Below are 25484 nucleotides of genomic sequence, written 5' to 3' on the forward strand. Positions count from 1 at the left end.
AAGGAAAGGGTTTGGTAACAAAGTAGCTAAATAGTAGTAAGTAGTTGCAAAGTTGCTAAATAGCTCAAATGCTAAAGTTGTCCATGATGATATTTGAACGCGCAACCTTTGGGCTGCTAGACGTTCACATTATGCACCTACTCATCCAACCTGACCAACCACCCTACTTTAGATTTTGCCTTAAAGGGAAACTTGTGGATTTTTGTGGATACCATGTACTTCCCTAGAGTGGAAGTCTATGGTATCTACTAGCGTGCAGCAATTACACTAATGCTAGTTAGCAACTTCCTTCAAACTGCACACAGGTAGATAAAAATGGTCTCCACAAGTTCATCTCACTTTGGGGAAGTAGATTAAGGGCTTTTTTGCCAAAATCCTAAAGTATCCCTTTAAGTATTATTCTGTATTTTATGTAACTATACCAAGTCTAATATTTATACTATTCTGAGTGTCCCGGATTTATGTTCATAATTAGGTCTAGTCTATGAGATCAGGCTGTCCTCTCAGGTAGACAGAGATTGGGCAAAATCTAATCAACGCTTCACGTGTCTGCCTTTTACCCACTCCATTGAATTACAGTCCCCGATTGTCTTTAAACAGATACACACAGACGGTTTCCTTAATCTCTGGGCCTAAAACATGAAACACCGCATGGATCATGTGATATTTTCTTATTGAGTGAGAAGATTTGCAGGAGATTTTGACTATTGTGTGTGACTTGTAGCCTTTTTTTCCTGTCCTTTGTCATTTTCAAGGTAATCAAATGGGCAAAATATGGGCACAATAGTTCTTGAGCTGCACAATCTATTTTTGGTTGATTCAGCTGGAGTTATAAGATCTACACAAAAATGTCTCAATAATTAAAATGTAAATTGCGCCAGGGAAAATGACTGCATTCAGCAGTAAACACAAGTGCAATGGCTAATATTGGAATGTGACAGCAAGCAGTCTATTTCAGTAAAGTAAAAGAGCAACGAGATGCAAGGAGTAGGGGATTGGAATTCGTTCAAGCGTGAATCAGTAGCGTAATAAAATAGAGGCGCGAAATTATTCCAGACTTCTAATTTTCCAAAGTATTAGTAGAGCAAAGAAAGTTTTTGATCCGCCCTTTCCTCTCTCCCTTCGCAGAGAGCGCTTGCACATCCCCCTTCTCTTTAGAACGCGCACAACTAACTTTGGGTACAACCGCTGGCCAGTAGATAATACAGGATAGTCTACCCGTCGCACAGTGACAGAACTGAGACGAAAGGTAAATATAAACTTTTCAATCACTGCCTTTGTACACATCATTGTGAAAATGTGTTTATGTGCTAACCTTATATAAGAGACTGATTGAGATTCTTTCCATGATGTAAAACATGTAAGAAGTATGGTGTTTTCCTAAACTTCTACCCATCAGTTGTGTGCATGGCTTGGTATGGCAGCATGTCACTGACTTGAACAGATTTGTCAGGCTATATTTTCGTTCCTTTCTCCAAATAACTAAGATATCAGCATTTTAATAATATATTAAATTATGCCTATTTCACACTTCTTTGTTAAAACACTGAGAAAATGGGTTTAAATCATGTTTCCAATATAAAATGATGCAGTATTCTCTTCAATTATCCCTGAAGTTATCCGTAATGCTTATATCGATGTGTATGTAATGACAAAGTGTAAACAGTAATATTTGTTAAAAGTGATTTGGATTTATGTGAATTTGTGCACCTTATCACCCCTCAGGCTACTGACTTAATCACATTCAAGACATTCTTATGCAAAGTATACCAGATAACTTCAGTCTATCTTTAAATCTTTACAACAGTCAGAAAATACAGTATTTCAAAACCTTAAGACTAACCACAAACAGTACTATTGAGAACTTTTCCTGATGTTCATTATCATGTTAAATGTTTTCTGTGTCCTGGCAAGAGCTGTGGTTGACAAAGGTGGAGAGTGGGATGAGCAAGCCAAGCCCGCAACCATTGTTTTCAGAAGCTTTGGACATTGTGTTAACAGATTGAAAAACGTACAATGTACTTTGTTTCATTGAAACAAATGAGTAGTGTCTATGTAAGCAAAGATACAGTGGCCAGATGTATCTTCCATTCACTTTAGCTTCTAGGTTCTGATAGTGGTTGTGCGTGACACATATTTATACAATCAGTTTTATTTTCCCAGACAGACTTTCCATTACTTTTTTGAATCTCACTCTAAGATGTGGCAGACATAGGAACAATCATGCCAATTGTCTTCACATGCAATGTGCTGAATTCAACACAATTAAAACACCAAACCAGTGGGGCACATGCCAGTCAAGACTGTGAGACCTGAAATGATTCGCATGCAAAGCCATCATTGATTGTCTAAGTGGTGCATTAGTCTGTGCTGCAGTCCTTCTCATTCTGTGGTCTGGTATGATGAAGAGAGAAACGTAGCCCCAGATGTGAGAGAGGTAGCCAGAACCAATGTTTTACTTTCAATTGGATGTCTGATGGCTCTCAAAAGGTTTGAATTTGAAAAAACGTTGAATTTGGAAAAGGAGATTGTAATATTTCATTTTGAAAACCTCTGCACTTGGCTGTGACTGCTATAACCTGTTAACTGTGCGCTTGGTTGAGTTTGACACTGAGGGGCTGTGTTAGTGTATGATGATAGAATCCTCACTGAAGGGAAGGCTGTGCATGGTCCCTTATATAATCAGCAATGAAGAAGGAATTTGCTCCTAGATAATAGGATGCCTCAACACAGAGCAGCACACTTTGGCATACTTACAGTCCATAACACTATATAGGTTGATAAACTCAACAGTCTTATTAAAATATATTTAAACATAGTAATATAACATGTCAGGAGCATAGTATTTTAGAATATGTTGATATAGAAAACATTGACTGTATGCAGTTATGAGTTGCTTTGAGAGTTTAAAGACGTGTCAGTGCAGGTTTCTCCATACAACCAATGTACACACGAGCGTGGAGGGTGTCTATTGAGGAAAATATACCATGTCAACACGGGGTGATTTTTGCCCTCCCAAACTGCTCCACCATATGTTGGAATCCATGCACCAGCAAGCTGTTTCTTAGCACTAAGGGGGCACTCACTATGTGTGTCTTTTGAGTCTAACTAACACTGTTAATATTCCTCAACTGAGTGTTAAGCTCAGTGTTAAAGGTGACTAAAATGTCAGGAGTAGATCGAATATCGTTTTTTAAACACAGAATGTTTCACTTACAACAGGAATGTATTTTGGAAAATAACTTGTGGAATCATAAAACAGATTTCTTTGCTTGAAATGTCGCAGTGTCTCTTATAACTGGACCAAGCACACGAGCAGTGGAGGAAAACAGGAAAAGTGAAATAGAAAACACTTAGTTTTCAATAAGATGTTCTCTGATTTGAAGTCACATCACTGACTTGGATGACACACGAGTATAGAATTGTCTGAATAACCAGTCTGAATATGGATCACTGCAAAGATTGTTCAGTACAATAGTGTAAGAAATTCATCTTATCAAGAACTTACACACTTCCCACATTCTGAATTGCAGATTTGGAAGCGATCGGGCACTATCAACCACAATACAACCCTACTACTGAATTGTGCTAGACCAGTGGTTCCCAAAATGTTTTATAGTCCCATACCCCTTCAAACATTCAACCTCCAGCTGCTTACCCCCTTTAGCACCAGGGTCAGCGCACTCTTAAATGTAGTTTTTTTGCCATCGTTGTAAGCCTGCCACACACACACTATACGATACATTTATTAAACGTAAGAATGAGTGTGAGTTTTTGTCCAACCTGGCTCGTGGGAAGTGACAAAGAGCTCTTATAGGACCAGGGCACAAATAATAATATAATAATCAATAATTTTTCTCTTTATTTAACCATCTTACATATAAAACCTTATTTGTGAATAACTCACCACAGGTTAATGATAAGGGTGTGCTTGAAAGGATGCATGTACAGCAACTGCAATGTTCGCTTGTATTGGGTTGTCTTAAATCATTTTCCACACACAGTCTGTGCCTAAGTTTAATTTTCATTCTAGTGAGGGTGGAGAATCCACTCTCACATAGGTATGTGGTTGCAAAGGGCATCAGTGTCTTAACAGCGCAGCCCAATCCAGAAATCTGGCAGAGGTTTCTGATTTAAATTACATTTTCACAGAACCGCTTGTTACAATTTCGATGAGGCTCTCTTGTTCAGATACTGGTAAGTGGACTGGAGGCAGGGCATGAAAGGGATAGCGAATCCAGTTGTTTGTGTCATCCGTTTCGGGAAAGTACCTGCGTAATTGCACACCCAACTCACTCAGGTGCTTCGCTATATCACATTTTATATTGTCCGTAAGCTTGAGTTCATTTGCACACAAAAAATCGTACAATGATGGAAAGACCTGTGTGTTGTCCTTGTTAATGCAGAGAGAGAAGAGCTCCAACGTCTTAATCATAGCCTCAATTTTGTCCCGAACATTGAATATAGTTGGGGAGAGTCCCTGTAATCCTAGATTCAGATCAGTCAGGCGAGAAAAAACATCACCCAAATAGGCCAGTCGTGTGAGAAACTCTTCATCATGCAAGCAGTCAGACAAGTTGAAATTATGGTCAGTAAAGAAAACTTGAAGCTCGTCTTCTTTCAATTAAAAAAAATGTGTCAATACTTTGTCGCTTTATAACCAGCGCACCTCTGTATGTGAAAGCATTACATGGTCGCTGTCCATATAGTGCAGAAAATACACAAGAGTTCAGGGGCCTTGCTTTAACAAGGTTAACCATTTTCACTGTAGTGTCCAAAACGTCTTTCAAGCTGTCAGGCATTCTCTTAACAACAAGAGCCTCTCGGTGGATGCTGCAGTGTACCCAAGTGACGTCGGGAGCAACTGCACACGCATTACCACTCCAATATGTCTCCAAGTCATGGCTTTTGCGCCATCAGTACAGATACCAACACATCTTTAATGCGATTGGATGTTAATTATTTGACTAGGCTACCTGTATTTGACATTGTGTTGTTAGTGAAATGAGGTTACTCAGGTGAGAAAAAAACCTCGCCCAAATGTATAGCCCCGTTGGAAAATATAAATGGACAGAATCTTTTATTTTATTTTGTGTAAAAAATAAAAAAAATACATGTGAATCACATTTTCATTTGGCGTACCCCTGAAGGTATTGTGGGTACCCCAGTTTGGGAATAGCTGTATCAGACGATTAGCTTAGCTCTCTGTTTATTATTGTATCTGTTGAAGTTGTTCATGCTCTGTCAGGTGCAGTACTGTAGGTAGAGTACTTTCATCTGTTAGTGTTCCTAACAACTTGTTGCTGTACCTCAACAATACCCTCTTCATCTTAAAGAAACTTAACTTTATAAAGCTTTTTACGAGGCAATAGTAAATTAAGTTGATATTGTTGCTGATAAACAATCTTCTGCTCCAAGCACTGTCAACTTTTTATGTGTGGGCCTCCAATTGTATTGTATTGTTTCGAATGTTTTGTTATTTCAGCCTTGCTTTTCTAACTGTGGAAAGTTTGTCTAGGGTTGTCCATATTTCCCCCCAACCCTATCCGGCGTTACCTGTAGCCAAATGTCCATGCCAATGTAATGTAAACCACAGCATGCATCCACAGCTGTGCTGTGACCCAAGAGAGTGGGCATGGAAAAACATACATTAGCTCACTGGTCAATTTTAGTCTAGGCATAATGACAGTAATGTTAGCTAGTTTAAACACACTGGTGGGGCCCAGTTCAAAGGAAATCAGATAAAAGTTGATTTGACACGTACACAGGTTACAGCAGCTGTAAACAGTGCAGCAAAATGCTTACCTGCAGCTTCCTCAACAATGCAGTTCAACTATCGATACCAATAATATCAAAAGTCAATCAAAAACAACAAGTAAGTAGAAGAAACAGACAACTTGGTGATTACCTTATGGTTCTGTCACTACAGTAACATAACAGAACAGATGTTATGTCTCTTTCATTCTCACAGGTTGAAGGAGGCCAGTTGAAATCGGACCTTCAACATCATTCTCACTCTTGTTCGACTGCAGAGGACTGGGTACAATTGTTATCAACAAATTCAATTTTCAACATTTGTTCTTGGGGGACTTTTATGCAAAATGAACCAAAAGAATCTGATGCTCTTTCAATGGGTGCTCCTGTTGTGCCTGGGCACCTGTCTAAGCCAAAGGGACTGTACAAGCGTGGATTGTCCAGTGTTGGACAACTGCATTGAGGAGGTTTTGGAGAAGGGTGCTTGCTGTGCCACCTGTGTTAAAATAGGATGCTCATGTGAAGGTTACCAGTACTATGACTGCATCCATGCAGGATTCCGGAATGGCAAAGTTCCAGAGGGAGAATCTTACTTTGTGGATTTCGGAAGCACAGAATGTTCTTGTCCACAGGGAGGCGGGAGGATCGGGTGCCATTTCATCCCGTGTCCCGAGATCGCTCCCAACTGCATCGCTGTCGCGGAACCTGCGGATGGGTGTCCGCAGTGTGAGCGCATTGGCTGTATCCATATTGACCAGAAATACGAGGCAGGTCACTCCTTCCAGATGGACCCTTGTCAGGTGTGTCACTGTCCTAATGATGGCGGGAGCCTGATGTGTTCCCCTATCCCTGACTGTGACTCTGGTACTGTTAAGAAGCCCATGATAGCAACAACCACACAGAACAACGACCCTCAGAGAGACCTCAGCAAACTGCATGATAACAAACAGAGCCCGCTAGACCCATTCGCCACCTCTAACACCTTACCTCTTTACAAAGAGGAGCCATCTGTCCTGGATGAAGATGAGGATTATGACTACACACTGCCTGACCCCACATCTACCACTCCACAAGACCTGGTCCAGCCAACAGAATCTACCACGGTGTCACCATCCTATGCTGAGACAAGCTCTTCTCCTTATGAGATTTTTAATGACCTGAGGCAGGAGCTGAGAGAGAGACTAGGAACATACGATCAGGAGCGAACAGAGGAGGCGGCCATTACTGTGGATCCACATCACATAGATCAGACCACCTCAAGTGAGTCAACAACATCAACAACTACACAGGAAGTGACCTCAGAGAGCCAAAGGCGTCAACAGGAGGTTGTTGACCGGGACAACAGGCATCACAGAGACAGTGACAGAATGATGAAGAGTGACAGTTCGGAGGACGTCACACCAACTGTCCGTAGTGACAAGGGAGTGAGACACACTGGCCTCCACGAACAAAGAGACAGCCACAGCAGTCACCACCATGATGGCGGTCTTTTATCCCAAAGTCATGGAAGGCACCTTGAGGAGCACCTTGAGGAGCAGCGTGAGGAGCCCAGAACGCCCCAGAGTAAACCTGACCAGGAGTCTTCATTCCCCACAGAGAAGTTCAGCCCGACCAGCAGAGCTCCTGTCATGAGGGAGGAGGGAGACCAGCTGGCCAGGAGACAGCCCCACACCCTCTTCAACTACCAGGGCCCAAACAAACAGCCTGGAAACACTGAGGGTAAGTCGACAACACTAATATGGACACTGTGGTTTTGGTATAGTTGATATTGAACAGCTCTACCAGTCCACAGTCTAAAACAGTAAGGTACTGCCGATATGTTTCTATTCATTTTCTATAATTGCTTTATTTAACGTGAGTAAATCACATACAATGACCTTTGAGACCTAGTGAAAGGCACTATACATGACAGCAGTTCTTGTATATGCCATTTGTTAATTCATTAAAAGATAGGAACTACATTCATCCAATGAAATGGTTTGTGCCTGTGACAACAGTAGCCCAGTGTTAGAGCCTCAGATGATTTACTGCCCTTTTTCTCTTACATCCTGTGTTCCATGTAGGAATTCTTAATCAGTCTATAGTAGCTACTACTGTAGCTGGCGCTGGGTCCAGGAAAAGCTATGGTTCATGGAAAGCAAATGGTCCCTAGACAGTGAGTCTTCAACTATCCTACTCATGACAGGGGTTGGAGATAACTATGCTTGTCTTTTTTTTTTTTTTTTGGTACTAATTTTAGTTAGGCATTTTATCAAATGGAAATTCCTTAGGATAACCTCTCAATAAAGGACTTACAATGGAGTCATTTGGAGAATTTAAGGATGTTTCCATGTTTTCTTTAATTCAAACCCAAAGTGACAGATGATACAGTATTGTGACATTTCTGTATCTTCCTTGTGGCGTCTACATCAGTGTCTTCCATCCTTCCAGGAGCCTCCTGAACACCGCTTAACTTCTGTAGCAGTGTCACTCACGTACCATCATCAGTTAGCTCTCAGAGCTAGCAGGCCTCCCCAGTGCATAAATACTGTACAAGAGCAGCTTCTGAGATGGACAGCAGATGATGAAGACATTAGTTAAATGTCTGGAGGATGGGTTAAGAGGGTACAGTGTTCAAAGAGAATACCTATCTCTGCTTTCAACTTGAGGTCGTCTCGTCTGTGACACATTCAGAGGTAGTAGCTGTGATTGTGTATGCCCTCTAAATGGCCGCTGTGTGGGGCCTCCAATATGTTGGATAGTCTTCTCATGAAATCAGGTTTCACCCTGAGAGAAAAATCCCTCAATCAGATCATGAGATTCCTGTAGGGTTTATGGGTTTACCGTTCATAATGTTTACAGTAATACAGTGATTTGAACTGAATAAACTCCATGTGATTTCATCACCGCCACTGTACAGCTACTGAATGACGAACTAGGTCAGAGCTATGGGAGTTCAGACTCTTGTACTATATTGTAAGTAGGTATCGTGTAACAACCAGTCATCTGTGGATTTTCCCAGCCTCGGCAAGCCATCCTGCTTTACTACACTATCACTGTTCAGACCTGTTGGTATTTTTCTCTGCTTTCAGCATAGGAATGTATAGTATGTGTTAGCTGTATGGGGTGATTCTTTGGGAGTTAGCACAAGAGATACCTGCCACATACATTCCATGTGGAGAGGGTAGATTATGTCAGTTCTTGTCTTCCTCAGTGGCGTTGGCGTTTACAATTCACACAATTTGTTTACAAAGACAAGACGAAGGTCTGGTCAACTTCTCCAGTATGCCTTATGCCTGCCTGTGAGCAAATATCCCCCGGGCTGCCTTGGCTGCAGTGCAACACATAGATTTGTCTTGACAGATGCCCTCAACTGTTTTTCACGCTGCATTTCAGAATATTAGGATATCATCCAAAAATGAAATGGTAGATTACTGTTGCTTCACGGTTGGTTGACTGAGAGAGTCTTAGTTCATTCACATCCATGCCTGTCCAACACACCCTGAGTATCTCTGCCCTGTCTGGAGCAGCGACATAGAGATGACTGGCCTGGCTATTGTCCAGCCTCTGGGTCAAACTGTAATTGTTAAGCAGGGCCGGACTACCACATTTGGGGCCCCTACCTCCAGGGGGCCCCCAACCCATTTTTTTTGTTGCAGTTTTAAAGAGAATTTGCTGATATTCTACACATTTTGCCATGATGCTGAGAGAAAATGTTGCTGTTTTAAAGCTAATTTACTGCCATTCTATCCTTTTTGCCATTTCTTATGACGTGTTCATATGCTTGACCACCAGGTGCCACCCCCCCCCCCCCCCAGAAAAAGTATTAGGGCCCCATGGAGGTCAGGGGCCCCTAGAGCACGTGCCCTGCTTGCCTGGCCCTGTTGTTACTGTAAGGGTCAGAGGTCATGGTCACTGGGTGAAGGGAAAGAGGTTCCAGCATGGTGATATCCTTAAGGACAGGAAGAGACTCAGTTGACAAGGCCCTGAATAATGCCTGTTATCAACCCCCTTTAGGGCAGCATGCCAGGGTCTTTGGTAGAGGAAAGGAGAAGCATGCACTACAAAAACACAACTATTTTTCACTACACATAAACCGGCCTAGTTTCTATTGAAGTAAAAAATATCTATATATTTTAGAATCGATAACTACCCTGCTCCGTCTGGAGTCTGGGCTACTACCCTCCCTCTACCAGTTACAAGTTGTGGGGGTTTGTAGGCACTCCAATGCTGTCATGGCCGTGTTGGTGTAGGATTTCACAGGGGGTTGTACCTGAAAAGGGCATAATACACATGTGATGAATGAGACCTCTGTTGTGGCCTGATTGCCGGGCGCTACTCGCTGGTCCCTCATGAGCCGCTGTGATTACGCTCACTGTGATTACGCTTCTCCCATGAGGCACTGGGCCTCCCAATCCAACCATTAATCACTGGAGCTCCGCTAGACTTTCACACTCTTCTCCTGCTCAAGAAACTTACTTAGCCTACTCAACCAAGCTGAAGCCATTTTGAGATCGATTTGTTAAACAGGCATAGGAAAATCTAAGGCGTGTACAAAAAGTTCAAGTCATTTTGGACTTTTGTCCAAAACTCAATAATTTTCAGTAGCCACTATACTGTAATTTTTGCCCTCATTATTTGTGTCAGGGATATAGCAAGGAGGACATTTGTATCATTGCCGCTCACAACACCTACTGTTGCATCCAGGGCTGGATTAAGAAATCATAGGCCCCAGCGACTTTGTTTTTTTATATAGGCCCCGCCCATCTCCACTTCCCGGCACACCATCATTTTCTGTAAACAAATCCGTGCACCAAGATGCAATTCGATGTGTGATAAATTTACTGTTGAAGAAAAAGCTGCTTTATAATAAATCCATAATCCATTTGCAATGTTGCATAGCCTACAGTTGAGCAGAGGTGTTTTTAGGATTTCCACACATGAGGAACATGTTAGCAATTCTACTTAATTTACATGATAGAACACATTAGCTGAATCTTTTTTAATACCATACAAATTACCGAAATGAGTGGCTACTCTAACAATCTGAGATCAACAGGTCTTGAATTCAAACAAACAATAGCCAAGGCCAATGCATCGTTACACAGATTGAACAGTATTAAGAGGCAATGAGGACAGCACAATAAGTGCTGTTATTGTGAAGTGGAAAAGTCTAGGAGCAACGATGGCTCAGCTGCAAAGTGGTAGGCTACAGAAGCTCACGGAATGGGACCGCTGAGTGCTGAAGTGCCTAGCTCGTATAAATGGTCAGTCCTCGGTTGCAACACTCATTACCGAGTTCCAAACTGCCTCTGAAAGCAACGTCAACAAAATAACTGTTCATTGGGAGCTTCATGAAATGTGTTTCCATGGCTGAGCAGCCGCACACTAGCCTAAGATCACAATGCGCAATGCCAAGCATCGGCTGGAGTGGTGTAAAGCTTGTCGCCATTGGACTCTGGAGCAGTGTAAACGTTCTCTGGAGTGATGAATCACGCTTCACCATCTGGCAGACTGACAGATGAATCTGGGTTTGGCAGATGCCAGGAGAACGCTACCTGCCCGAATGCATAGTGCCAACTGTAAAGTTTGGTGGAGGAGGAATAATGGTCTGGGGCTTTTTGTCATAGTTCGGGCTAGGCCCTGTAGTTTCAGTGAAGGGAAATCTGAACGCCACAGCATACAATAACATTCTAAACAATTCTGTGCTTTCAACTTTGTGGCAACAGTTTGGGTAGGCTCTTTCCTGTTTCAGCATGACTATGCCCCATGCACCAAGCAAGGTCCATACAGAAATGGTTTGTCAAGATTGGTGTGGAAGAACTTGACTGGCCTGCACAGAGCCCTGACCTCAACCCCATCAAACACCTTTGGGATGAATTGGAACGCCGACTACGAGCCAGGCCTAACCGCCCAACATCAGTGCCCTAATGCTCTTGTGGCTGAATGGAAGCAAGTCCCTGCAGCAATGTTCCAATATCTAGTGGAAAGACCAGCTCCATATCAATGATTTTGGAATGAGCAGGTTTGACGAGCAGGTGTCCACATACTTTTTGTCTTGTAGTGTTTATTATCGGCTACTAAACACCATTTCCAATAGCACACTGACTCATTTAATGATGAAGATGAAGCCACAGGCTACTTCCCACCAGTCTTGGCAATAGCATATCTCAAGATGAGCTACTTATAAAAACTGCTGCTGTTTGCAAAAAATGTATAGTTGTTGAGAAAATAGTTACTGTTGGTTCCACAGACAGATTAGTCTTCTCTTTCCAGAAGTAGGCATTTGCTTTCCAAACTTTACATTTTTCCCACAATTGTATTTTGAAATTTGCAAAAGACAGACAGACAGCTGCAACCAACCATAGAAATATAATCCTTAGATGGCAGTTCCCATTCAAGTCAGGACTAGCAGCCATTGGTATTGTACCTATGAGTTTAATCTTCAAATTGCCAGGGTAAGAGGTTCCAAAACCCTTCTATGGATTATATATGTATATGGCCACAGCACATCAAGTTGTATATTTGGCTAGCATGCTGGCCAATAGCAGCCTTTCTGACTACAGGCAACTAGTAACTGCCAAAGTAAAGGAAACACTTGAGTAAATGAAGGATACAAATAATATGTCATGGTGTGGGGTGCATTTTTCCTGTCATGGTTTAGGTTCACTTGTAGAATCTTTGATAAGGATCATTAAAGCTGTTCTGGCAGCTCGTAGTGGCCAAACACCCTTTTAAGACACTATGTTTCCTTTATTTCTGCAGTTACCTGTGTATGCTTGTCATAAAATGTTATCCACAGTCATTTTTTTTTTAAACTATGGATCCTCTGTTGCTAAATCATGCTCTCTGGTGTATTTTGAACATTGAGAGTGGGTTCTTGTGGTTGGATAAAATAATATTAAAATTACAGATTTATTTTATTTTATTTGCTTTGTCTCTTGGCTCCCTATGGACTTGGGTCCGGCCCCTGTCTCACACAATTGACCAGTCACATTTATTTATTACGCAGTTACCCAATCAAGGCAGGGTCCCCCAATTACCCACATGTGCCCCATACCTCTTCTCCTCCCCCAATCTGACGATTAGCTTAGCGGCAGTAAGCAGCAGCAGGCTGTCTACATTCATTGAGAGAGGGCTCCTGAATCCTCCTGTGGTTGGTGGTTGCAGTAAAACATTTTTAAAATAGATATTACATATATAATATATACTATATGTATTTATTTTCTCCATAAAAAATAAAGAAAATGCTGCCTCTTGGGGCCCCAATGTGCCTGGGCCCAGTGGCTTCAGCCCCGATAAACTCCTGCATTAATCTGTCCCTGGTAGCATCTGGGAGTGAACTAGGCAGATATGTAATTTTAGTGCTGATGAAAAGGAGTGTGAATTCCAGACCTGGCCACATCAGGGTTCATCTTTACCGCTACTTTGAGGGTAGCGCTTGGAGGTGGTTGATCCTCTAGCCAATCTACTGTAGGGGGGTTTCCAGGACAGTTCCAGGAAGGCTTATCTCACTATTGCATGTCTTTACCATAAAAGGGCAAACTTATCCACAAAACCACTCAGAATTGAAAATATGAACCCGACAAAGCCATATGCAGGAAACCAGATCGTCAACAAGACCGAGAGATAGCATGAGATTGGTGATAAATACAACTGAATAACAGCTCTGCCACTTGTATCCATCTGCATGAATGTAATTGCAATTATGGTTACGTAAGGCCAACGGCTTGCAGCTATTTTCAGCATATTATAAATCTGTTCTCATGGTTAAAGATTAGATGATATGCTTTATTATTCTTCATTGATGTGATTTGACCTGGCAGTCAAACATTTGCAGTGGGCCAAATAAGATTAGAGAGGTTCACCTGTGTGACCACAAATCAAATCGTTATTTGTCACATGCGCTGAATACAACAGTGAAATGCAGACTTACAAGCCCTTAACCAACAATGCAGTTTTAAGAATAGAAAAAAAAAATAGAAATATAACAAATAATTAAGGACAGATCCCGGAAATGCAACCCTCTTTAGTGTGTGTGTGTGTGTGTGTGTGTGTGTGTGTGTGTGTGTGTGTGTGTGTGTGTGTGTGTGTGTGTGTGTGTGTGTGTGTGTGTGTGTGTGTGTGTGTGTGTGTGTGTGTGTCTGTGTTTATATTTGGTGAGGTTATTGCCGTATAACTCTATTGGATTAGGTCTTTGAATACTTACTCATCAATATTAAAAGGAAAAGCTAACACCTTTTGGAAATAACAACTGTTCTTTCTTTACAGTAATGTTCCCATCTGAATGGCTGCATATAAATGAGACTGTTTTAACTGCAGCTTGCAAATCCAACCATGCTGAGCAATTGGGCAATTTTTCCCCCCCGTGGTATCTGATGTTACAAAATGCAAAATCTGGATTTGGATGGATGTGCCAAGGCATGGAATTAAACAATATCCTGTCCTTTGGGTTGTGAAAACAGGCTGTGATATATTACCCATAGAACACCAACAGGAAATGGCTCCACACGTTGGAGTAAATGAGAGGTCTGGCGAGGGTGTGTTGCATCTAACCATAACTCTACATGTAGGGAAATAATCACATTATCTATCCTTGAAATGCAGATTGATTCTAGTCTGTTTCAATGTCAATCAAAATCAAATGAATTGTATTTATTTGCATTTTTCACAGACATATTCTACAGAATGCTTAGCAAAACAGTGGAAAGGAACAAACAGCCAGACCTAAACTAACTATTTATACTGTATACTGTAACATTGATTGCAATCCTGTCAATGATGGTGATCATTCAGATCACCGTAGCCAATCAGGAGTCGGGACGAGGCGATGGGACATTTCAGTGTGTGTCTGTGCCTCGTACTGGTCTGGTCATCCATCCAACACCACATGGACATGTAATAGGATCAGAGGTTAGAGAGGGAAACCATCAAAGACAGTGGGGTCTGGATGGCCCTCAGGGCTCCCAACCACAAACCACAGCCCAGTCAAGAGTTCAGACTCCAGAGAGAGTGATGGATCACACACGTCCATCTGCTCTACGATCACTACTATCAGACTCAGTCACTATCAGGGTGATCAGGATAAATAGCTGTCGATACGTTATCTTCTTCAACATGCTTCAGCCGGCCATGGAAAGGAAGTCATGCTGATGGGCGAAACACCCTCCCTGTTAAGTCATAGACAGCTGGGGAGTTCCACCAATTGAGTACCTTTTGGGTATTGTAACTTGTTAAAAAAATGTTTTATTTCACTACATTTTGATAAAAGATTAACTTTTGGCTCAATGGCTAATTACTTCCCACTCATCTCCCCTGTAACTATTCTCCAGGTCGTTGCTGTAAATGAAAATGTGTTCTCAGTCAATGTACCTGATAAAATAAGGGTCAAATAAAAACAAATGATAAACTGTACAGCAGCGCCGGCCACCAATTTATGGCACAAGAATGGAGACATGTCGGGATGGGAGCTGCTCCCCTCTTGTTTTCAATACTCTCAATGGATGGTGGTGGTGGGCTACAGTGCTGTGTGAGCGTGATATTACTGCAACTTAACAGGCTGGCAGACAGATGTAATGACAGGCCAAGAAAAGAGAGATGTACCTAGAACCACCTATCAAGGCCACCTCCACAACTTTCCTCCTCACATGATAAATCAGCCATGGGGGTGATTACACACCTGAATGGAACATATTTGCTTTAGTCTCCTAATTAGAGAGATGCAGCATATTCATGGGCTGAGCTTAGACATGGTTCCGCTACTCCAGGTAATTGTTTCAAGGCTGTAAAGTGGCTGTTTCAGTCTAAATGTTTGACCTTTATCTGCAGGGTCTCGTTTCAGAGGCTTTTTGATGTCGTTAACTCAAAGGCCTCAATTCAATCAAACCTGCATTGTGGTATTTTCAAAGTAGCTCTTTTCCCCATTTAAAAAAAAACAAACTTAAAATGGTCTTGGGTTCTGTAAAAACTCACAGATTTCATAATAAGAAGTATGTGTTTCTGGGCAGACATTTGTCAACTAAGACCTTGCACAAATATTGCTTTGGCATGTTCAACTGAATTCCAGTCAAACAGCAAATAATATCTTACCTTTTTATTGAGCACATGGGACCGTTCTGTACTACGTTGTATGATTGCTATACTGATTCCAGCTGGATATAAAAATGGGTAGGATGCAAATGAAAAAGATGACTGATGAAGCTCTGTCTTATAATAACAAATTCACGCAGGTTCAAAGAACATTGTCAGAGAGCACGAATGGGGACAGATATTTATGCATCAAAGAGGCCTTGCCTTCTCTGAGGTTCCCTATCTTTTCATTTCTAAACCTATAAATTATTCACTGCTGTGCAGCACATTCTCCACTGGAAATAAACAGCTTGGTGCTCACATGAAAAGGCATGTCAAGGAGAGTGGGCCATCAGGACCAAAACAAAGGAAAGTGAATCACTAAGAAAAGTTGGGGAAGTTAATTAATGACGAGAGAATTAATGACCAGTTAACATAAGCTCCTTCAAACAAATACTTTTGCTTAAGTGTTATACTATGCTAATTTGACATTATTTATCCTTTCTGGCTGTTTCTTTAATTGGACTCATGCTTTAGTTGATTTTGTAGACTGTGGAGTTTAATCATGGTATTGGGTAAAGATCTCCACTTAGCACTTTCCTCTGTACCGCCTCCAGCTGCTCTTCTATTAAATCAAGTGGTACATTTGAATCAGCCTACATAATAATTGACAAATTGAAGTTATAAAAAGGTATACAAATGTGTTTTTACAGTCTGCTGATTTAGAAACAGTGCAGCTAGAAGGCCCACAAATATAACACAGTTTTAGAACAAAGTCCCAGTTGTGTTTCACAAAGGTAAACCCTTCAATAATATCGTAACAGTCTTAAGATATTATGTTGTTTTATGAAATGTAATTTGTCAAAACCATTGTAATGCACAAAAGAGTCATTTGACCAATGTTGTCCCCAGGGTGGTACGGATTACTTGAACATTTTAATTTATTGCAGATTACATGACAATAAACATGATTAGTAACAAAATCCATTGAATTACTCAAAATGAATAATGATTCATTTTGAGTAATGATAACTTTTGGATTACTTCCTTGGTTAGACGGCATCTGCCTCCTCAATTGATTCTGCATACCAATCAGTTCTCTCTCTAACTCTGTCCACCCAACCCCCCAGCATCCTTAGGCAAGTGCTGGCTCAAATTCCTGCTGCATCTTCGTGATGACATGGCATCACTGCTAAAAGGTCAGCTTCACTATCAAGTTCCAGGGAAAGCTTTCCCAACCGTAATGATTTGATTGTGAAATTATAGGCCCATTACCCCAAGCCACCAAGCAGATTGTGGCCAGTAAAAGAGGAAATGGTCATTTGAGTGTCTGACCCACCCTTACCTTGGGCTCCCGAGTGGCGCAGCGGTCTAAGGTACTGCATCTCAGTGCTAGAGGCATCACTACAGACCTGGTTAGATTCCAGGCTGTATCACAACCGGCCATGATTGGAGTCCCATAGGGCAGTGTACAATTGGCCCAGCATCGTCCGGGGTAGAATGTCATTGTAAATAAGAATGTGTTCTTAACTGACTTGCCTAGTTAAATAAAGGTACAAATAAAAAATTCAATAATACCATAACAGGTTGGTATGATAAAGATGTCAATAGACAGATGTAATGGATCTAAGAGAAATCAGAGGATTTGTTATCCCAGTGCTTGGGAAGTGAACAGGGTGGAGCTGTGTTGACACAAAGATCATGATGTTTTTTTTTTTTTACAAACGCTGACGTAAAAAAAAAGTTTCTGTGGAAAGCCACCAACAAGAAAAAATGTGGCCGTTTTGGAGATTCCAAACAGATTTCAACAGAAGGGAAAGCTTTAATTCCCACTGAAAACAGTGTGGCTCAGCAAGCTTTAAAATAGGTTCCAAAATAGTATGTGTATAAGGCAACCATTTGCAGCCCACATCTTGATATTAGAAAAAAACATCTAAAATGTAATCAGATGTTTTTAAGAATATAACTGTAATTTTTAAGTAATGCGGTCAGGTTAGAGATACTTTATTTTTGTAATTGTCACGTTCGTTGTATAGAGGAGACCAAAGCACAGCGTGAGTACTTAACGCTGAAAATATATAAAGTCATAATTTGCATTAATATTACAAACATTCAAAAATACTACTGAAATGGGATAAACCAAATAACGAGAAGCGCCAGCACACAACCTGTGGCTAAAAGGTGAATTTGACTGGTGTGCGCACCTCACAGAGACAATTCACAGAGGTGGTGAGTAGATTAGAGCAGGTTGGCGATAGAACAATGTCAATCATAAAGTCCTGCCCGACTATATTGCTGAGGCATAAAAGATCTTACAATGCCTGGATAGGTATTTTACCTATGTTATAGCAATCTGGTGCCTGAATGCAGAGACGACTACGTGGCATGTAACCATTGGTTGATGCAATGCAACACCTGAGAAGGGGAACACGACCAAACATTTCTTAATAAATGACATGATTATCTGTATCTGGCATTCTTTTATTATGCAAAACTAGGGCTGTCAGAGTTCATATTTTAACGCGAGTTAACTTTTTGTCATTTTTGGGTACCTTTTTGTTATTGTGTGATTAATCACATTGTCTGAAAGTGTTTCAAATAACAGCTGAAATCAACAATGCTATGTCACAACAAGTTGACTTTGAAGTTAAAGAAAGTGTGCTTAATCAATTTACCTGATTTTTGCTAACTGTTAGTTTGGACACAATCAAGACGTCATCATGCAATGTATTTTGAATTTTTAAAAAAATTCTGAATTTGAGATTAATCGTGATTAATCACATCAAATCCTACAAAATATTTATCATTTGACAGCCCTATGCAAAAAAACGATGTATTGATGGGACTAACGATAGCATAGGCCTTGGTAAGCAAAATGTTACATTAGCAACAACAACGAGGAGTACATGTGGGAGAAATGGCCGGAAAGAGGCACATTATAGATTGACCTAATTATACCAACCAGAGAAATACAGTATTTGTAGGCTACAGGCCTACCTTTTCAGCTGGAATGGCTACACTGGGAAACACATCTTTGACCTAGAGGGTTAGGTTCAGTCTGTCCAAATGTAACGGAGTTAAGAACGAACCGTGAACTCATTCCATAGCTAGCTTGAAATGGCTCAGATTGCACCATCCAATTTTCAGTGCACAACCTTTTCGGTGGTCCAAACCTTTGGAATGTTGTCAAGGATGGCAGTCACATGTGTTGCAAAGCAGAAGGTCAATGGTTCGAGCCCAGAATGGGGCAGCGGGACAATGGAGGAAGCTAAACTGTTAGCAGCAAACTAAGCCCTGTTACACAAAGAACTACAGTACAGTACAGGAAACACCAATCAACATTGGAATGCATTGATCTGGAGTCATCATAGTCATGATCACTGGGCAGGCTCTAAATGAGATTATTATTTTTTCCCCTCTGTCTGTTCCTAGTGCTGGATGGGGTGATATTGTGTTGCCTGAACACTGATTAGCCTTCAAGCTAAGATTTTGTATACATTGGCTCTGGAGTGTACTTTATAGAGTCTAAGGTTTCACAGTGCTCCCTGCCAGGGAAACAGAGAGAGGGAGATGGAGGTGGAAAATAATAAAATAATTTGTTCCTCATGCTGCTGAATGTGAATTCAGTCTATTCACCAAAGCACATTCAGAGCAAAGTCAATCACTCTAGCAGACACGTGGAGCAGTAACAGGCAAGCTGGGATGCAGACACACTCTCAGTAAACTGCCTCAGATTTATGTATCTTTGGATATTGCATAGACTACAATGTTACACATTAAATCCTTACTTCCATGAAGGACTGGGTGAGATGTATTGCGTGAATGATAGTTAGAGCGTTTGAGATTGTCCTCTCCAATGATGATCTCTCCTTCATTCTATTTAGTTAGCCAGTTTTCTTTTTTAATTTCATGTGTTCCCTCAAAAAAATTGAACTTAAACCCCACTTGTCTGTTGGTGTGTTTGTTTTGTGTGTGTGTGTGTGTTTCTGTAGTTTCTTCCAAGGAGTTGGTGGAGACCTGCTGTGAGACAGGGGAGAAGTGGGCCTCAGCCCATGGCCACTGCAGCAACATGGAGCTCCCCAGAGAGGACAGACACTCCATCTGTCGGTACGCCCATGGAGACACACTAAACACAAGTTTTAGGAAGCCCAATTTTTCTGTAGGAATTACTCATTGGTAGGGACCAGAGTTTGTCCTATTTAGTTATAGAGTGTGTTATAAATGTCAGCTTTGCTGCTTTCACTATGCCAGTGAGGGATGGTTGGCTGCCAAGTTTGTTTCTGCTTCAGCCAACTTGTTTTTGACGGCAAGCCAACTATGCATTAGTTTAGTTTTTATCCTACTTGTAAAATATGATCATCTTATAAATGGCATCTTACGTGACTTCGCTTCGTGGGCCCATGTCAATATTGTATGACATGATTCCATGAAAGTTGTATTTGTGGTTGATGTGTTAAATATGAAGTGAATGAGATCACGATCTATAAAGAATTTGTGCCAATATGAAAACTATACATTTTACAGGCCCTCGCACATTACATTGCACAGCGTACTAGTGTGAATTTTTGCCCTAATAGACTTCCAATTTGATTCCATAACATTTCCAGATGATGCTGGTTTTGGCCAGAGGGAGGCACAGCTAGCCAACACACTGCTAGTGTAGGACCACAGTTAGGTCTAGGTACAGTCAAAACACTGACTCAAATTCTAACATCTCTCCTGGGTGTGTCTCTCTCTGCCAGGACGGCTCAGAGACAGTGCTGTCTGGGCTCTCTGAAGGAGAGTCGCTGTTTCTCTGGTATGAATGCAGCCAGAGAGGGAGTTGTTTGTGAGGTGGACAACAATGACCAGTGTGGAGTCGACTCCTTCAAGGTAAATGTGGTTCCCATGAGTTGGTTGGTTGGTTTGGTGGTGCTAGCTGTAGCCCCAGAGTTATGGGTTTGATTCAGACATAGGCCACATTCCATACAGTGAGTTATGTTGTTCTTGCCACAACCAACTCCTACCTCCTACCTTTGTAACACTGAATATACAGTATATAACCAACTCCTACCTCCTACCTTTGTAACACTGAATATACAGTATATAACCAACTCCTACCTCTTTTCTAACACTGAATATACAGTCTATAACCAACTCCTACCTCTTTTCTAACACTGAATATACAGTATATAACCAACTCCTACCTCTTTTCTAACACTGAATATACAGTATATAACCAACTCCTACCTCTTTTCTAACACTGAATATACAGTATATAACCAACTCCTACCTCTTTTCTAACACTGAATATACAGTATATAACCAACTCCTACCTCTTTTCTAACACTGAATATACAGGGTATGCTTGGATTTGGAATGAAAGTGTTTGTTAAATGGCCAGATATTTTATGTTACCTCATTCTCTGATCTGTTGACAGAGCCAACACAATTTGCTGGGGGAGTCCCCAGAAATGATTTAAGGTCAAACATAGCCTACCTAGGATTAATTTAAATCAAACCAAATGCATCTACAAGACATGAATAGCCACAGTTTCATGGATTAAATGTAAAAGCAGTTAAAAGAAAACCTCCCTTCAGATTTCCACTGGCCCTAGTCATAGCCAGTGAAGACCACACCAATCAGGAGGACCGTTTAGAGTCCCTCAGTGACTCAATTACCTCTTATTCAATTTAGACAACTCAGAGAGGGAGGACCATGTTTGTGGTCAAGGTTCCCACAGATTTATGAGCTTCACGCTCATGAAACGAGGCTGTAGTACTGCAGGAGATGTCTCAGGCTGTTTTCACCATCCTGCCAAGATCAATAGCTTGGACACTGGTATTTTGAAAGCAGTGATATTTGATATTTCTGGAAAAATGTTGCTATGTAGCTCAAGGTCTGTTATTGATGTCAGTGAGAGTCAAATCATTGTGATGTAGTGTGGAGTTGTAGTGTATTAGCCCAGATTTCCAGAGCCATTCATCTGCCATCAGACCTGTCTTCCAGGAAGTACCCAGAGCGCCCAGAACAGTAGGGGGGCATTATATACTCAAGGCCTTGGTCTAATGTTAAATATTGTCTTTCACCACCCCACCATGGGCCCTACATAACTCAAGTCATATAATACTTCTGTACAGCCACACTATATCACAGTGGTCACGATTTCAGTGTTATGTTTCTCCTCCATGTAGCCTGAACAACATCCTGCTGCGCACTAAGACAGAGAAAGAGAAGAAAGACACTTGATATGGTAGATATAGCAGTCTGATGTTGAATCTGTCCACCCAACAGGAGTGTTGTAGCTGCTGCTCTCTGGGGCTGAGGTTCCGTAGGGAGGGCCACCGCTGTGAGGCTCACCAGTACCTGGGCTACCCCTGCAGCCATGTCTTCCTCACCTGCTGTGAGGGAGAGGAGGAGGTGGCGAGAGAGGAGGGGGAGGGAGATGGCTTGCACACCCTCAGAGAGAGGCCTGTGCTTGACCCGACCGCAGTGCCAAAGAGAGGTAGTGTCACATACCTGAGCACACACACACACACACACACACACACACACACACACACACACACATACACACACACACCGCTGTCCTGCCAACACAAACCACTGTCCTGCCAACCCACACCACTGTCCTGCCAACCCACACCACTGTCCTGCCAACACAATACACACACCACTGTCCTGCCAACACACTACACAAACCACTGTCCTGCCAACACACTACACACACACCTGTCCTGCCAACACAATACACACACCACTGTCCTGCCAACACACTACACACACCACTGTCCTGCCAACCCACACCACTGTCCTGCCAACCCACACCACTGTCCTGCCAACACACTACACACACACCTGTCCTGCCAACACAATACACACACCACTGTCCTGCCAACAGACTACACACAACACTGTCCTGCCAACACACTACACACACCACTGTCCTGCCAACCCACACCACTGTCCTGCCAACACAATACACATACCACTGTCCTGCCAACACACTACACACACCACTGTCCTGCCAACACACTACACACACCACTGTCCTGCCAACCCACACCACTGTCCTGCCAACACACTACACACACCACTGTCCTGCTAACACACTACACACACCACTGTCCAGCCAACACACTACACAAACCACTGTCCTGCCAACACACTACACACACACCTGCCCTGCCAACACAATACACACACCACTGTCCTGCCAACACACTACACACACAGCTGTCCTGCCAACACACTACACACACCACTGTCCTGCCAACACACTACACACACCACTGTCCTGCCAACACACTACACACACCGCTGTCCTGCCAACACACTACACACACCACTGTCCTGCCAACACAAGCCACTGTCTTGTCAACACACTACACACACCACTGTCCTGCCAACACAAGCCACTGTCTTGTCAACACACTACACACACCACTGTCCTGCCAACACACTACACACACCACTGTCCTGCCAACACACTACACACACCACTGTCCTGCCAACACATTACACACACCACTGTCCTAACAACACACACCACTGCCCTGCCAACACACTACACACACCACTGTCCTGCCAACACACTACACACACCACTGTCCTGCCAACACACTACACACACCACTGTCCTGCCAACACACTACACACACTACTGTCCTAACAACACACACCACTGCCCTGCCAACACACTACACACACCACTGTCCTGCCAACACAATACACATACCACTGTCCTGCCAACACAATACACACGCCACTGTCCTGCCAACACAATACACATACCACTGTCCTGCCAACACACTACACACACCACTGTCCTGCCAACACACTACACACACCACTGTCCTGCCAACCCACACCACTGTCCTGCCAACACACTACACACACCACTGTCCTGCTAACACACTACACACACCACTGTCCAGCCAACACACTACACAAACCACTGTCCTGCCAACACACTACACACACCACTGTCCTGCCAACACACTACACACACCACTGTCCTGCCAACACACTACACACACCGCTGTCCTGCCAACACACTACACACACCACTGTCCTGCCAACACAAGCCACTGTCTTGCCAACACAATACATACACCACTGTCCTGCCAACACAATACATAGACCGCTGTCCTGCCAACACACTACACACACCACTGTCCTGCCAACACACTACACACACCACTGTCCTGCCAACACACTACACACACCACTGTCCTGCCAACACATTACACACACCACTGTCCTAACAACACACACCACTGCCCTGCCAACACACTACACACACCACTGTCCTGCCAACACACTACACACACCACTGTCCTAACAACACACACCACTGTCCTGCCAACACACTACACACACCACTGTCCTGCCAACACACTACACACACTACTGTCCTAACAACACACACCACTGCCCTGCCAACACACTACACACACCACTGTCCTGCCAACACACTACACACACCACTGTCCTTACAACACACACCACTGCCCTGCCAACATACTACACACACCACTGTCCTGCCAACACACTACACACACCACTGTCCTGCCAACACACTACACACACCACTGTCCTGCCAACATACTACACACACCACTGTCCTAACAACACACCCCACTGTCCTGCCAACACACTACACACACCACTGCCCTGCCAACACACTACACACACCACTGCCCTGCCAACACACTACACACACCACTGTCCTGCCAACACACTACACACACCACTGTCCTGCCAACACACTACACACACCACTGTCCTAACAACACACACCACTGCCCTGCCAACATACTACACACACCACTGTCCTGCCAACATACTACACACACCACTGCCCTGCCAACATACTACACACACCACTGTCCTAACAACACACACCACTGTCCTGCCAACACACTACACACACCACTGTCCTAACAACACACACCACTGTCCTGCCAACAGACTACACACACCACTGTCCTAACAACACACACCACTGCCCTGCCAACATACTACACACACCACTGTCCTAACAACACACACCACTGCCCTGCCAACATACTACACACACCACTGTCCTGCCAACACACACCACTGCCCTGCCAACATACTACACACACCACTGTCCTGCCAACACGCTACACACACCACTGTCCTGCCAACACACTACACACACCACTGTCCTGCCAACACACTACACACACCACTGTCCTATCAACACACACCATTGCCCTGCCAACATACTACACACACCACTGTCCTGCCAACATACTACACACACCACTGCCCTGCCAACATACTACACACACCACTGTCCTAACAACACACACCACTGTCCTGCCAACACACTACACACACCACTGTCCTAACAACACACACCACTGCCCTGCCAACATACTACACACACCACTGTCCTGCCAACACACACCACTGCCCTGCCAACATACTACACACACCACTGTTCTGCCAACACACTACACACACCACTGCCCTGCCAACACACTACACACACCACTGTCCTAACAACACACACCACTGCCCTGCCAACACACTACACACACCACTGTCCTGCCAACACACTACACACACAACTGCCCTGCCAACACACTACACACACCACTGTCCTAACAACACACACCACTGTCCTGCCAACACACTACACACACAACTGCCCTGCCAACACACTACACAC

At 42.9% G+C, this 25484-nt stretch overlaps 1 protein-coding gene across 3 annotated transcripts in view; it reads left to right on the plus strand.

The window, feature by feature from the left end:
- The first annotated feature begins 956 nt into the window (after positions 1-956).
- Positions 957-25484, plus strand: part of LOC110492418 (fibulin-2) — a 48373-nt gene continuing 23845 nt past the window's right edge. For 2 of the 3 annotated variants that reach the window (XM_090203599.1, XM_036947393.2), the window contains exons 1-5: positions 957-1249; positions 5972-7473; positions 19794-19908; positions 20544-20673; positions 22076-22286. In XM_090203599.1, coding sequence (XP_090059725.1) covers positions 6102-7473; positions 19794-19908; positions 20544-20673; positions 22076-22286 — 1828 coding nt within the window. In that variant the 5' untranslated portion in view covers positions 957-1249; positions 5972-6101. The remainder of the gene's footprint in view (positions 1250-5971; positions 7474-19793; positions 19909-20543; positions 20674-22075; positions 22287-25484) is intronic. The other variant, XM_090203598.1, reaches the window with a different exon arrangement.

The sequence above is a fragment of the Oncorhynchus mykiss genome, chromosome 16 (genome assembly GCF_057628025.1).
Source record: "Oncorhynchus mykiss isolate SJ-2025 chromosome 16, ASM5762802v1, whole genome shotgun sequence".
Classification (NCBI taxonomy): Eukaryota; Metazoa; Chordata; class Actinopteri; order Salmoniformes; family Salmonidae; genus Oncorhynchus; species Oncorhynchus mykiss.